Source organism: Corapipo altera, unplaced genomic scaffold, assembly GCF_003945725.1.
Source record: "Corapipo altera isolate COAL_440 unplaced genomic scaffold, ASM394572v1 200, whole genome shotgun sequence".
NCBI lineage: Eukaryota > Metazoa > Chordata > Aves > Passeriformes > Pipridae > Corapipo > Corapipo altera.
This window is the reverse complement of record NW_020884992.1, coordinates 584435-595783: the sequence shown is the minus strand read 5'-3', so window position 1 is coordinate 595783 and position 11349 is coordinate 584435. Positions and strand designations below refer to the sequence as shown.

The 11349-nt window shown below is 63.4% G+C and overlaps 2 protein-coding genes across 2 annotated transcripts; both read left to right on the top strand.

The window, feature by feature from the left end:
- Nucleotides 1–1483: 1483 nt before the first annotated feature.
- On the top strand, nt 1484–6346 carry PSMD3 (proteasome 26S subunit, non-ATPase 3). The gene is made up of 12 exons (XM_027666367.1): nt 1484–1685; nt 2422–2612; nt 3076–3213; nt 3396–3532; nt 3612–3802; nt 3973–4076; nt 4715–4829; nt 5030–5149; nt 5221–5324; nt 5503–5658; nt 5769–5819; nt 5900–6346. The coding sequence occupies exons 1-12, from the start codon at nt 1517–1519 to the stop codon at nt 5975–5977; spliced, it is 1554 nt and encodes a 517-aa protein (XP_027522168.1). The 5' UTR covers nt 1484–1516; the 3' UTR covers nt 5978–6346.
- A 2336-nt stretch (nt 6347–8682) lies between these two features.
- Nucleotides 8683–10373, top strand: CSF3 (colony stimulating factor 3). The gene is made up of 5 exons (XM_027666358.1): nt 8683–8698; nt 9152–9318; nt 9610–9717; nt 9835–9981; nt 10203–10373. The coding sequence occupies exons 1-5, from the start codon at nt 8683–8685 to the stop codon at nt 10371–10373; spliced, it is 609 nt and encodes a 202-aa protein (XP_027522159.1).
- The last annotated feature ends 976 nt before the right edge of the window (nt 10374–11349 follow it).

The window sequence follows — 11349 nt, the reverse complement described above, 5'->3', positions numbered from 1 at the left end:
TTAATTAAAGCACCGTGTCCATGATGACATCACAATTTGACAACTTGCTAAAACACTGATTTGCCTTTTTTGTTGTTGCTCTGAAGGTTGGAAAACTCCTGGAGCATGAGCTGAAGAATGGGAATGAGTCTTTCTTTGTGGACACCACGCTGCTCTCCTTCCCACAGCAGGAGGATCAGAGCTTAACCATGACCCTGGTGGAACTGAGCAGAGTGAAGCTCCAGGATACTGGATTAGCTGAGCCGATGGAACAGCCCTATGAGGTCGTGGCCGCCCTGTACGTGGCCCTGTACGCCCTCAACCTCTTCACTGGGGACCTGGTCCTGTCCAGGGAATCCCTCCCCAAGCTGCTGGAAAAGCTCTGCTCATGAACCACTTCTCTCCCCCAGTTTCATCTTTGTTAATGCTCAAGGCTGCTTTGGCTGAGAAAAGCAAACTTAAGGCAGGAAAACTCATTATGGATGCAAAAGGCTGGATATCAAAGTGGATTTCCCTGGCTGTCCCCCACTGAAAGCAGAGGGAGAACCAGAAAATCCACGAGCCCAAATAATCACAGGCCTGGCAGCTGTGCCTCGTGTGCTTCTTTAAAAATGCTGCTGCTTCTGCAATCAATGAATGGGAAAGGGAAAGGCAAGAGAATGCAAAGGGAAAAGGAATGGAAAGGGAAAAGGGAAAAAAAATGCAAAGGAAACAAAAGCCAAAGGAAAAGACCTGCAGGGGGACCACTTACCCTGGTCCCCCCTGGGGGTCCTGGGGGGCTCCATGAGCTGCTGGTGGCACAAAGGTGGGGGGATCCCAGGGCTTTCACCCACCCTTCCCTGCTCCCAGCACTTCCATCGCCCACAGGCTGCTCCAGGGACACGGGGCAGTGCTTCAGATACAATTTAAATACTCTCATTATCGCTTTATAAATAAAGAGGAGCTTCTTGCTGAGCAACCCAGTGTTCTGGAAGGCAACTTCTTTCTTCCCGTGTGTTTTCGGTCCCACAGCACATCCCACAACCTTGGGGGAGAGGCTGTCGCATAAATAAGGGCACATAGCTCTCCCGCTCTCAGTCCCAGCCTGGCTCCTCACGGGACCCCTCAAAGGATTCCCGGTCCCTCACGGGACTCCTCACGGGTCTCCCGGTCCCAGTCCCTCACGGGACTCCTTACGGGATCCCTCACAGGACCTCTCACGGGATCCCCAATCCCGGCCCCTCACGGGCCCCCTCACAGTATCCCCGGTCCCGGACCCTCACAGGATCCCTCACGGGAATCCCGGTCCCGGCCCCTCACGGGACCTCGCGCTTCTGCCCAGCGCGGACGCGCGCGCGCCTGCGCCCCCAAGCGGGCGGACACAGCCGAGCGCCGGGCGGAAACACCCGAAAGCTTTACGGAAACTGCCGAGCAGGCTCGGCGGGACTCCCCGAGCGGCGGCGGAAAGGCCCGAGCGGGCGGAGGGAGGAGCCGATCGCTGTCGGGCGCTCGGCGCTCGGCCGGCCGCGCCTGGCGGCCCGTTGTGCAGTGTCACGCCATGAAGCAGGACGGGCCCCGCCGCCGCGGCGACAAGGCCAAGGCACCCCCCGAGGGACCCCCGCCCGCGCCCCCCGACGTCGAGATGCACGAGGAGGCGGCCCCGGCGGCCCCCGAGGCGGCGGGCGAGCGGCAGCCGCAGAGGGAGCTGGACGCCATCACGCTGGAGGGTGAGGGGGGGGAGGTCGCTGTGATGGGGGGTCTGAGAGGGGACTGGGGGGTCATGAGGGAGAGAGGGAGCAGGGACAGCTTGGAGGGACATCTGGGAGGGGTCCTGGGAGAGAGGGTGTTGGGGGGAGGGGGTTGGGGGGCTACGGGAGCCCTGGAAGAGTTTTGGGGGGGATCCTGTGGGGGGGGGGAGGGGAAGGGTGGTGGGGGAGGAGGAAGGGGGGGGTCGGTGTGGGGAGGGGAGTTGGGGGGCGGCCCTGAGGGAAAGGGAGCTGGGAGGTGGGTTTTGGGGGGATCATTTTGGAGAGGGGGAGTCTTGGAGTACCATGTGGGAAAGGGAGGTGGGTTTGGGGGGGGGGGGGGGGGCCCCGGGGGGAAAAGGAGGGGGGGGGGGGGTTTTGGGGGGGGTCACTGGGGGGAAAGGGGCTTGGGGGGGCTCTGTGAAGGAAAGGGATAGGGAGAGGTGTTTTGTGGAGATCCCTGGGAGGACGGGCTGTGAGGGGCAGGGGGGCTGCTGGCCTGCTGTGGTGGGACCCCGTGGGGGTGCAGAGAGGGGCTGGAGCCCCTGGGGAGGAGGGAGAATGCTCTGGGAGGGTCTCCCCAGCCCCCTACTCCGAGCAGGGACAGGTCAGGTCACCAGGGACGCTGAAGCCCCAGGACAGCAGGACAGGGGAGACCCAGCCCTGGGGTGCCCTGGCAGAGGATTTGGGGTGAGGAGTGTCCGTGTGCCCCCCACAGACATCAAGGAACACGTGAAGCAGCTGGAGAAGGCAGTGTCGGGGAAGGAGCCGCGCTACGTCCTGCGGGCCCTGCGGGCTCTGCCCTCCACCTCCCGCCGCCTCAACCCCAACGTGCTGCACAAGGCCATCCACGGCTTCTTCACCTCCAACTGCACCCTCAGGGACTTCCTGCTCGGGTTCCTGGAGGAGGTACGGGCAGGGACGAAAGGGGACACCTGCCCCCAGTGCAGCTCCCAGCTCGGGGGTCCCAGCATGGGAAGGATGGGGAGCTGTTGGAGTGAGGAGGCACCAAGATGATCAGAGGGATGGGGCACCTCTGCTCTGAGGAAAGGCCGAGAGAATTGAGATAATTCAGCTTGGAGAAGACAAGGTTTAGGGATGACTTAACTGTGGCCTCCCAGTACCTGAAAGAGCCGACAGGAAAGATGGGGAGAAACCATTTACAAGGGTCTGCAGTGACAGGACAAGGAGGAATGGCTTCACACTGACGGCTTGGGGGCACTGGGGGCACAGCCCAGCTGCTCAGGAGCATGTGTGAGTGGGGACAGGACACTGCAGCCCTGGGCAGGGATGGGACTGTCATGAGAGCAGCCTGGGCTGGCTCCTGTCACATCCTGGCAGGGATCTGGATGTGTCCCCTCTGTTCCCTCAGTCCATGGACACGGAAGCTGAGCTGCAGTTCCGCCCACGGACGGGGAAAGCGGCCTCAGCCCCTCTCCTGCCAGAGGTGGAGACCTACCTGCAACTGCTGCTCGTCATCTACCTGATGAACAGCAAGAGGTACCCCGAGGTGAGACCCCCAAGCTGATCCCACTGTCCTCCTGCTCCTCAGGAGCCTCAGGGACCACCTGGCTCTGTCCCACACTGTGCCCTCATCCCAGGGGTGTTGGGAGGCCACCTCACAGCCTGGGTGGTCTCTGCCCCTCTCTAAGGATCAATCCCCCTGCTCTGACCTCCCTTCCCCTCCTACAGGCTCAGAAAGTGTCCGATGATCTGATGCAGAAGATCAGCTCCCAGAACCGCCGGGCCCTGGACCTGGTGGTGGCCAAGTGCTACTATTACCACTCCCGGATCTACGAGTTCCTGAACAAGCTCGACGTGGTCCGGAGGTGGGATGGGCCCTGCGGGTGGGCTGTCCCCGAGCTCGGTCCCCCCGTTTGCTCCCTGACTCCCTGTGCCACCCCACAGCTTCCTTCACGCGCGGCTCCGCACGGCCACGCTGCGCCACGACGCCGACGGCCAGGCCACGCTGCTCAACCTGCTCCTGAGGAATTACCTCCACTACAACCTCTACGACCAGGCCGAGAAGCTCGTCTCCAAGTCCGTGTTCCCCGAGCAGGCCAACAACAACGAGTGGGCTCGGTACCTGTACTACACAGGTGAGCGTGTCCCACCCAGGGGAGCCGCCCCCGCCTCCCGGCTCCGCTTCCCTGGAAACCCCTTTGAGCAGCTGGAGATGGGGCTTCCAGGCAGGATTTGGAGCCCCGTGCGCGCGGGTCGGGTTGGATTCACTTGGGTGGCTTTCCCCACCCGCCCCGTGTGGGCGCAGGGCGGATCAAGGCCATCCAGCTGGAATACTCGGAGGCGCGGCGGACCATGACCAACGCCCTGCGCAAGGCGCCGCAGCACACGGCCGTGGGCTTCAAACAGACGGTGAGGGGGGACAGCGTGGAACCCCCCGGGGCTGGGGGTGGGGCTGGGACCCCTCAGGTTTGGGATCTCCCAGGGAGTCAGGCCTTGCAGGGGTGATGGGTGCAGGATCTCCCAGGTTTGGGACCTCCAGGACCTGCTGGGATGTCAGGCCTTATGGAGTCAGGTCTGGGACCACCTCAGGTTTGGGATCTCCCAGGGAGTCAGGCTGTGCAGGGGTGATGGGTGCAGGATCTCCCAGGTTTGGGACCTGCCAGGAACAGATCCAGGACCTGCTGGGATGTCAGGCCTTATGGAGTCAGGTCTGGGACCACCCCAGGTTGGGACCTTCCAAGGCCAGATCCAGGACCCCCCCCAGAGTTGGGCTTTGGAACCTCCCAGGTTTGGGACCTCCTGAGGTTGGGACTTCCCAGTGTATCAAGCCCTATGGGGACAGCTTTGGGACCACCCAGAGTGTTGGACCCTGCAGGGAAAATGAGTGTGGGACCTCCCAGGTCTGGAACTTCCCAGGGACAGATCTGGGACCTCCTGGGCCCCTCAGGGATGGGAATGGGTTCAGGACTTCTTGGAGTTGGGCCCCACAGGGACAGGGATGGTTTCAGGCCCCGCAGGGACTCACCCAGGGTCTCGTTCTGCCCCAGGTGCACAAGCTGCTCATCGTGGTGGAGCTGCTGCTCGGGGAAATCCCAGACAGGCTGCAGTTCCGGCAGCCCTCGCTCAAGCGCTCGCTCATGCCCTACTTCCTGCTGACCCAGGGTATGGCCTTCTGCCCCTCCCTGTCCCATGGAGCCATGGAATGCCCTGAGTGGGAAGGCACCCAAGGGGAGTTCTCTTCTCTTCCCTTGGTGGGACTCAGATGCAGATGCCACTTGGGAAGGAGGAGGAGGAAGGGAGTCAGCCCTGCCTTGCATTCTCTGTCCTTTCTCCTTCCCCCATTCCCACCTTCTCCCCTCCAGCTGTCAGGACGGGGAACCTGGCCAAGTTCAACCAAGTCCTTGACCAGTTTGGGGACAAGTTCCAGGCAGATGGCACCTACACCCTCATCATCCGGCTGAGGCACAATGTCATCAAGACAGGTAGGGGGGTGTTTGGGGTCCCCCTGGGCAGTACCGTGGTCCCAGGGGGCTGCATCCCGCTGTCCCCGCAGGTGTCCGGATGATCAGCCTCTCCTACTCCCGCATCTCCCTGGCTGACATCGCCCAGAAGCTGCAGCTGGACAGCCCGGAGGACGCCGAGTTCATCGTCGCCAAGGTACCAGCACGGGGGGTCCTGGGGTGCCCACAGCCCCCTGCTCTGCCCTGTCCCCCCGCACTCCCTCCCTGGGGCACCACCGTGTCCGGCTGGAGGCCTCTCTGGGGAGAGCTGGGGACGCTCCGTGCACCACATCCCGAGCCCTGGGGGACACGCCCTGCCCTGCCCCTGCCCACAGGCCATCCGGGACGGCGTGATCGAGGCCAGCATCAACCACGAGAAGGGCTACGTCCAGTCCAAGGAGATGATCGACATCTACTCGACCCGGGAGCCCCAGCTGGCCTTCCACCAGCGCATCTCCTTCTGCCTCGACATCCACAACATGTCCGTGAAGGTGAGCACGGCCTGGCCCCACGTCCCCGGGGGCAGGGGACAGCCCTGGGGACAGCGGGACACAGCCCCAGGCTGGCTCAGCTCAGAGCTCCTCCTCCTCCCTTTCTCCAGGCCATGAGGTTCCCACCCAAATCATACAACAAGGACTTGGAATCTGCAGAGGTGAGGTCTCACCCGGGTCCCTGCGGCCACGGGAAGGACGTGGCTCCTGTCCCCACCTGCCACCAACCTCTGCCTTCCAGGAGCGCCGGGAGCGTGAGCAGCAGGACCTGGAGTTCGCCAAGGAGATGGCAGAGGACGACGACGACGGTTTTCCGTGACCCTGGGCCCTGGCTGTGTTTTTTATTTGTCCCTCGGGCAGATGGTGGCTGAGCAGGGCACCCCCAGCCCCCCTTTTATAAATCCCTGCATGTCTGTACTGTGGGAGGGGACACAGGGGGTTCCCTGGGCCCACAGCCCACCACCCCCTGCACCCACGGCGGGACCCCCTCCCCAATAAACATCCCTGGAAGGATCCCTGTGGTGATGTCGGAGCCGGTGCTGGGGGGGCTGTGGGGGGAGTGGGGCTGGAGCGGGCAGGGGGCAGGAGCGGGGGCTCCACCAGGGCCCCCCCATCTCCCGCGACAGCAACGGGGTCAAACTTTGTTAAACTTCAATTACGAATTTTAAAATAAAAGACGGAAAAACACCAGCCTGGGCGGTTCCTGCCGTGGGTTTGTTGGGGTGGGGAGGGGGCACGGGGCTGGAGACCTCTGTGGGGAAAGGCACAGGGCCAGGCTGGGCCCCCCTTGTGCCCCACGATGCCAGCCCCGGGGGTGATGGTGGCAGGGGATGTGTAGCCACCCCAGGTGGATCCTGCCGGTATCTGGGATCAGTCCTCTGAGAAAATCCGGGAATTCCCCAGCACGCCCATGCCGGGACAGGGGCCAGGGCTGAGGGTCAAGTGTGAGGCTACCCCGGCCCATCCCTGCTCCAGGGGCCCCTGGGGGAGACAGGGAAGGTGAGAGCCCAGCTGAGGGGGACAGCCAGGGCTGGCACTGGGGACTCAGGGACACCCCAGGAGTGCTGACGTTTTGGCAGAGGGAAGGGGATGAGGATTCCCAGCTTGGGCCACGTGAAGAGGAAGGGTGGCCACGAGGCTGAAACAGCAGGGTGAGTGCCCAGGGCAGTCCCCAGGGCCAGGCTGGGCTGCTCAAGTCCCATGTGGGGGATTGTGCTGCCCCAGCTCCACCCCCCACCCCCCAACACCCACAGAGTTTCGAGTCCAAAACCACTTCCTTCCTTGGAAAGCTGACGGGGGCTTTGGGCCCCACCAGGCGCTGATTCAACCACCCCCCCCTCCACAATTCCTGAAAGCACCAACCTGCTGAGAGGGCAGATCCGCTCCGGGGTGATCCTGTGGGCCCTCGGGGTCCCTGCAGTCCAGGGGGACCACACCTGGACCCTCCATGGCCACCAGCTTCCCCTGACTCCTGGGAGGGCACAGGCAAAGCTGGGAGGGGCTGTTGCTTCCCAAAATCCCACAAACAGTCCCCACTGCCAAGGTCCTCTCACACAGTCCGAGGGCAGAACACTTGGTGCTCCCGGGTTCTGAGGGGAGGTCGGCCTTAGGTTCCAGAGGGAACAGCTGGCTCTGTTTTGTGCCCATGGGTTGGCTGCAGCTGATGGGGGATTCGTTTCCCAACTGGAGGTGGGAGCAGCTCTCGGGGCTGGTGCTGTGGCTGTGCCCCACAAACTGCACCCCACGAGGTGTAGCCCATGGGCTGTACCCCACCGGGTGTGTGGCCCATCCCCACACCCACCAGGGTCTGCAACATGCAGGAATGGGGTTCCCTGTCCCCATCCCTGTCCCCACAGCCCCCAGGAGGACAGGGATAGGACCTTGCCAGGGGTCAGGGGCACAGAGTGAGACCCCCAGCTCAGCACTGCCCCAGGGTCACCCTGCCTAGGGCTGGGGGGGGGGGAGTAGGTGCCTTCCTACCCCGTCCAGCCCGTGCCAGACAGGAGCCGATCCAACTGGCACCTGCCCAAGGGATCATCCTGGAAGGACTTGCGGGAACTGGCACGAGCCAAAATTCCCACGTCAGCGTGGCAGGGCCGGGAAGGGCCATCCCAGACCTGGGGCTGCCCTGGAAGCCTCTTCCCTGAAGGGCAGGGCGTGTTGGCCCCTCACAGGGGGAGGGGGGTCAGCCTGATGCAGCTGCTGCACAGGGGGGACACTGTGCACAGCCTGGCCCCACAGCACCCAACAGGGCAGGATGTGACCCCAGGGTGCTGCACTGGGCAGCCACAGCCCTGGGGAGGTGCCTGGACAGGGTCACAGCTTGGCTACCTCCAGCTGGTGCCACTGCAGTGAAGGGCACAGAGTCAGAATCACAGGACATTCTGAGGTGGAAGGGACCCACAGCGGCCATCGAGTCCCACTCTCCAGTCACATCACCAGCACCCACCCTGGTGCTGGGGTGAGGGGCTGGGGCAGCTGGGGGGGTGATTCCCACATGGAACAGGAATGGGCATGATCCCGGAGTGACACCGGCAGTGGGGAGCCACCATCCCCTCTCCCGGTCACCTGTGAGTGACCCTGCAGTGACCCTGCAAGTGACCCTCTGAGTGACCCTCTGAGTGACCCTCTGAGTGACCTCGCTGCACTGGGCTCCGGTCAGCACAGTAGTAGCCCTGGGAGCAGGTTAATGAGTCACCAGTGCCCCACCAGCCCCATCCTGGCACCCACCTTGGTACCAGGGCTGAGCCGGGCACCTACAGCCACACCGAGGGGCAGCGCTGCCCACTCACCCCGGGAAAGCCCCGCGGTGGGGGCCCGGCCGAGCGCCCGGTTCCGAGATCTGAAAGCTGTGATTAAGGCAATGAAGCAATCGGGGCGGTTGCAACGTCGGTGAGAATCCCCGGGGCCCGCACTATAAATGCCCTGATCGATGAGCAGAGCTGGGCAGGACAGAGGGAGGCCGGGCTGGGCTGGGCTGGGCTGCTCTGAACTGAGGAGAAGACACCGAGCCGGGCACCCACCATGTGCTCCCTCACCCGTGAGTACCTGGCACCCGCTGCAGCCCCCACTGCTCCCACTGCTCCCACTTCCCCCACACCTCCTGCTGCTCCCACTGCTCCCACTGCTCCCATTGCACCCACAGCCCCCATTGCTCCCACAACCCCCACATCTCTCACTGCTCCTGTTGCTCCCATTGTACCCACTTCACTCACTGCCCCCACTGCACCTACAGTGCCCAATTCCCCCAAAGCACCCATAAATCCACTCTTCCTGTAGCACCTGCTGCACCCACACCCCCAGAGGTGCACCCCATGGCCTGTGGGATGCGGGGAGTGCCCATCCCTCTTCCCATTCAGGAGTCTCTGCCCCTTTCCCAGCCCACGCTGGTGCCCCCATCTCTTTTGGGGGGGTTCTGGTTGCTGACCCCACCCTGGGCACGGGGTCGGGGTCCCCGGGGTGTCAGGTGGGCTCTGAGCTGTTGTCCCCGCAGGTGGGCTGGCGCTGCTGGGCACGCTGCTGTGGGCACCATGGTGGGCACTGCACGGGGCACCGTTGCCCGATTTCTCCGGGGACCAGGACTTCCAGCTCTTCCTGCAGAGGAACCTCGAGTTCACCCGCAAGGTCCGCGGGGATGTGGCCGCGCTGCAGCGCATGGTGGTGAGTCCCACAGAGGGGGGACAGTGGAACCCCCGGGGTCACAGACAAGGCTCTGCAGGGCTGGGAGCCTGTGGGGTCCCCAGGGCTGAGTCCTGGGGTCCTGGGTTCCACTGGGGGCACGTAGGGACCCTCCCAGGCACACACCAGCCAGGGCAGCCAACACCGGTGGCAGGTCCACTCCATCCCCTCCCTCCTTCTGGCTGGGCTGTGGGGGGTCCCACACCCCAGGAATGGGATGTCGGGGGTGTCGGGGTCCTCTGGCTGTCCTGACACCATCCCCCTCGCCTGCAGTGTGACACCTTCCAGCTGTGCAAGGAGGAAGAGCTGCTGCTGGTGCGGCAGGACCTCGACATCGCGCAGGTGCCGCTGGAGCAGTGCCACAGCCGCTCCTTCCAGGCGGTGAGTGCAGCCCACCCCTGCCAGGACCTGGCAGGTCTCAGCCCCGCTGGCTCTGCCACAGCTCGGGGCACCCCAGAGCCCCCCGTGGTCCCACTGACCGTGCTGTGCCCACCACAGGAGACCTGCTTCAACCAGATCCGCACCGGGCTCCGCATCTACCATGGCTCCCTGGCCGCTGTGAGGGACCTGCTGCCTGGCCATGCCGGGCTGGTGGAGACCCTGCAGCTGGACACGGCCAACCTGTCCTCCAACATCCAGCAGCAGGTGAGGGGGATGGGGGCTTAGGGGGATTGGGTGGGCACGGCAGGGGCCGAATCCCCAGGGATGGGTGGGCATGGTGGGCACCGTATCCCCAGGAAGGGCATGTGGGGGCAGGAGGGCTGCATTCCTGGGGCACAGGGAGGGCCCAGCAGGGACACTCCGCATCCCCGGGATGCCTCCGCGCTCCCAGGGTGTCTCTGAGCCCGGAGCTGATTCCGCTGCAGATGGAGGACCTGGGCCTGGCTACAGTGACATACCCCACGGAGAACCCGGACCCCCTGCCCACCTTCTCCTCCCACTTCCACCACCAAGTCGGTGGTTTCTTCATCCTGGCCAACTTCCAGCGGTTCCTGGAGACGGCGTACCGGGCTCTGCGGCACCTCGCCCGCCTCTGACCCCTGTTCGTGGATGTCCCACCCGAGGGACGTCCCAGGAGCGCCCCATTTTCTGCTTATTTAATATTTATGGCTATTTAATATTTATCTGGCTGGGGATGCTCCCGGTCCAGGGGGTCCCCATGGTGGATCTGTGCACGGGTATCTGTGCAGCATCACCCTTGTTTAATATTTAAACACAAGCGTATCTCTGCTACGAGGTTCGGGAGCTGGGCCGAGCCCCTGCAGCTGCCACAGCACCGCCTGTGCCTCAGTTTCCCCACGGTTTGTGCTGCAGGGTCCCACCTGCAGCATCCCATGGGACACCACCTTCATCTGAGGATGAGGATGCTCCAGAGCAGCATCTCCCTGCCTGGGCTGCAGCCTGCAGGGCCACATCTGATGGGTGTTATTTCCAGTAATTAATATTTATTAGCCATTAGGGAGGGAGGGGAGGATGGAAATGTCGTGGGGATGCAACCCACCCAGAACGAGGCTTTTCTGGGGAGCACCAGTGCTTGGGGGGGGGGCTGTCTCTGCTCTGTCCCCCTTCCCTGCTAAATTCGGGGTATTTATTGCAGTTTAACTTATTAGTGCCCATCCCTGGCTGGGAGCAGCTGCTTGGACGTGGTCCCATCCCCTGAGCCTGACGCAGCCCCGGTCCCGTGGCCGTGTGGGAGCTGTGGGCACGGGGGTGGCGGGTTTTGTACTCTATTTATTGCTGCAGTTGGGTCAGCCCCGAGGAACACACGCTATGTTGGTTTTTTTATTTGTGATAAAAATGGAAATAAACTCTATTTTTGCTCTGTCCTGCTGTCTCCTGCCTGCTTGGGGGGGAAGTGGAGTGACCGGGCATGGGGACACGGGGACAGAGGAATGGGGGACCAGGGAATGTGGCACTTGGGGTTGGGCTGTGGCTGCCTGTGTCGGCTCAGTGGTGCACAGTGCCACTGGAAACCAACCCCCCTGGTGCCCCCACACCATGGCCCGAGCCCCC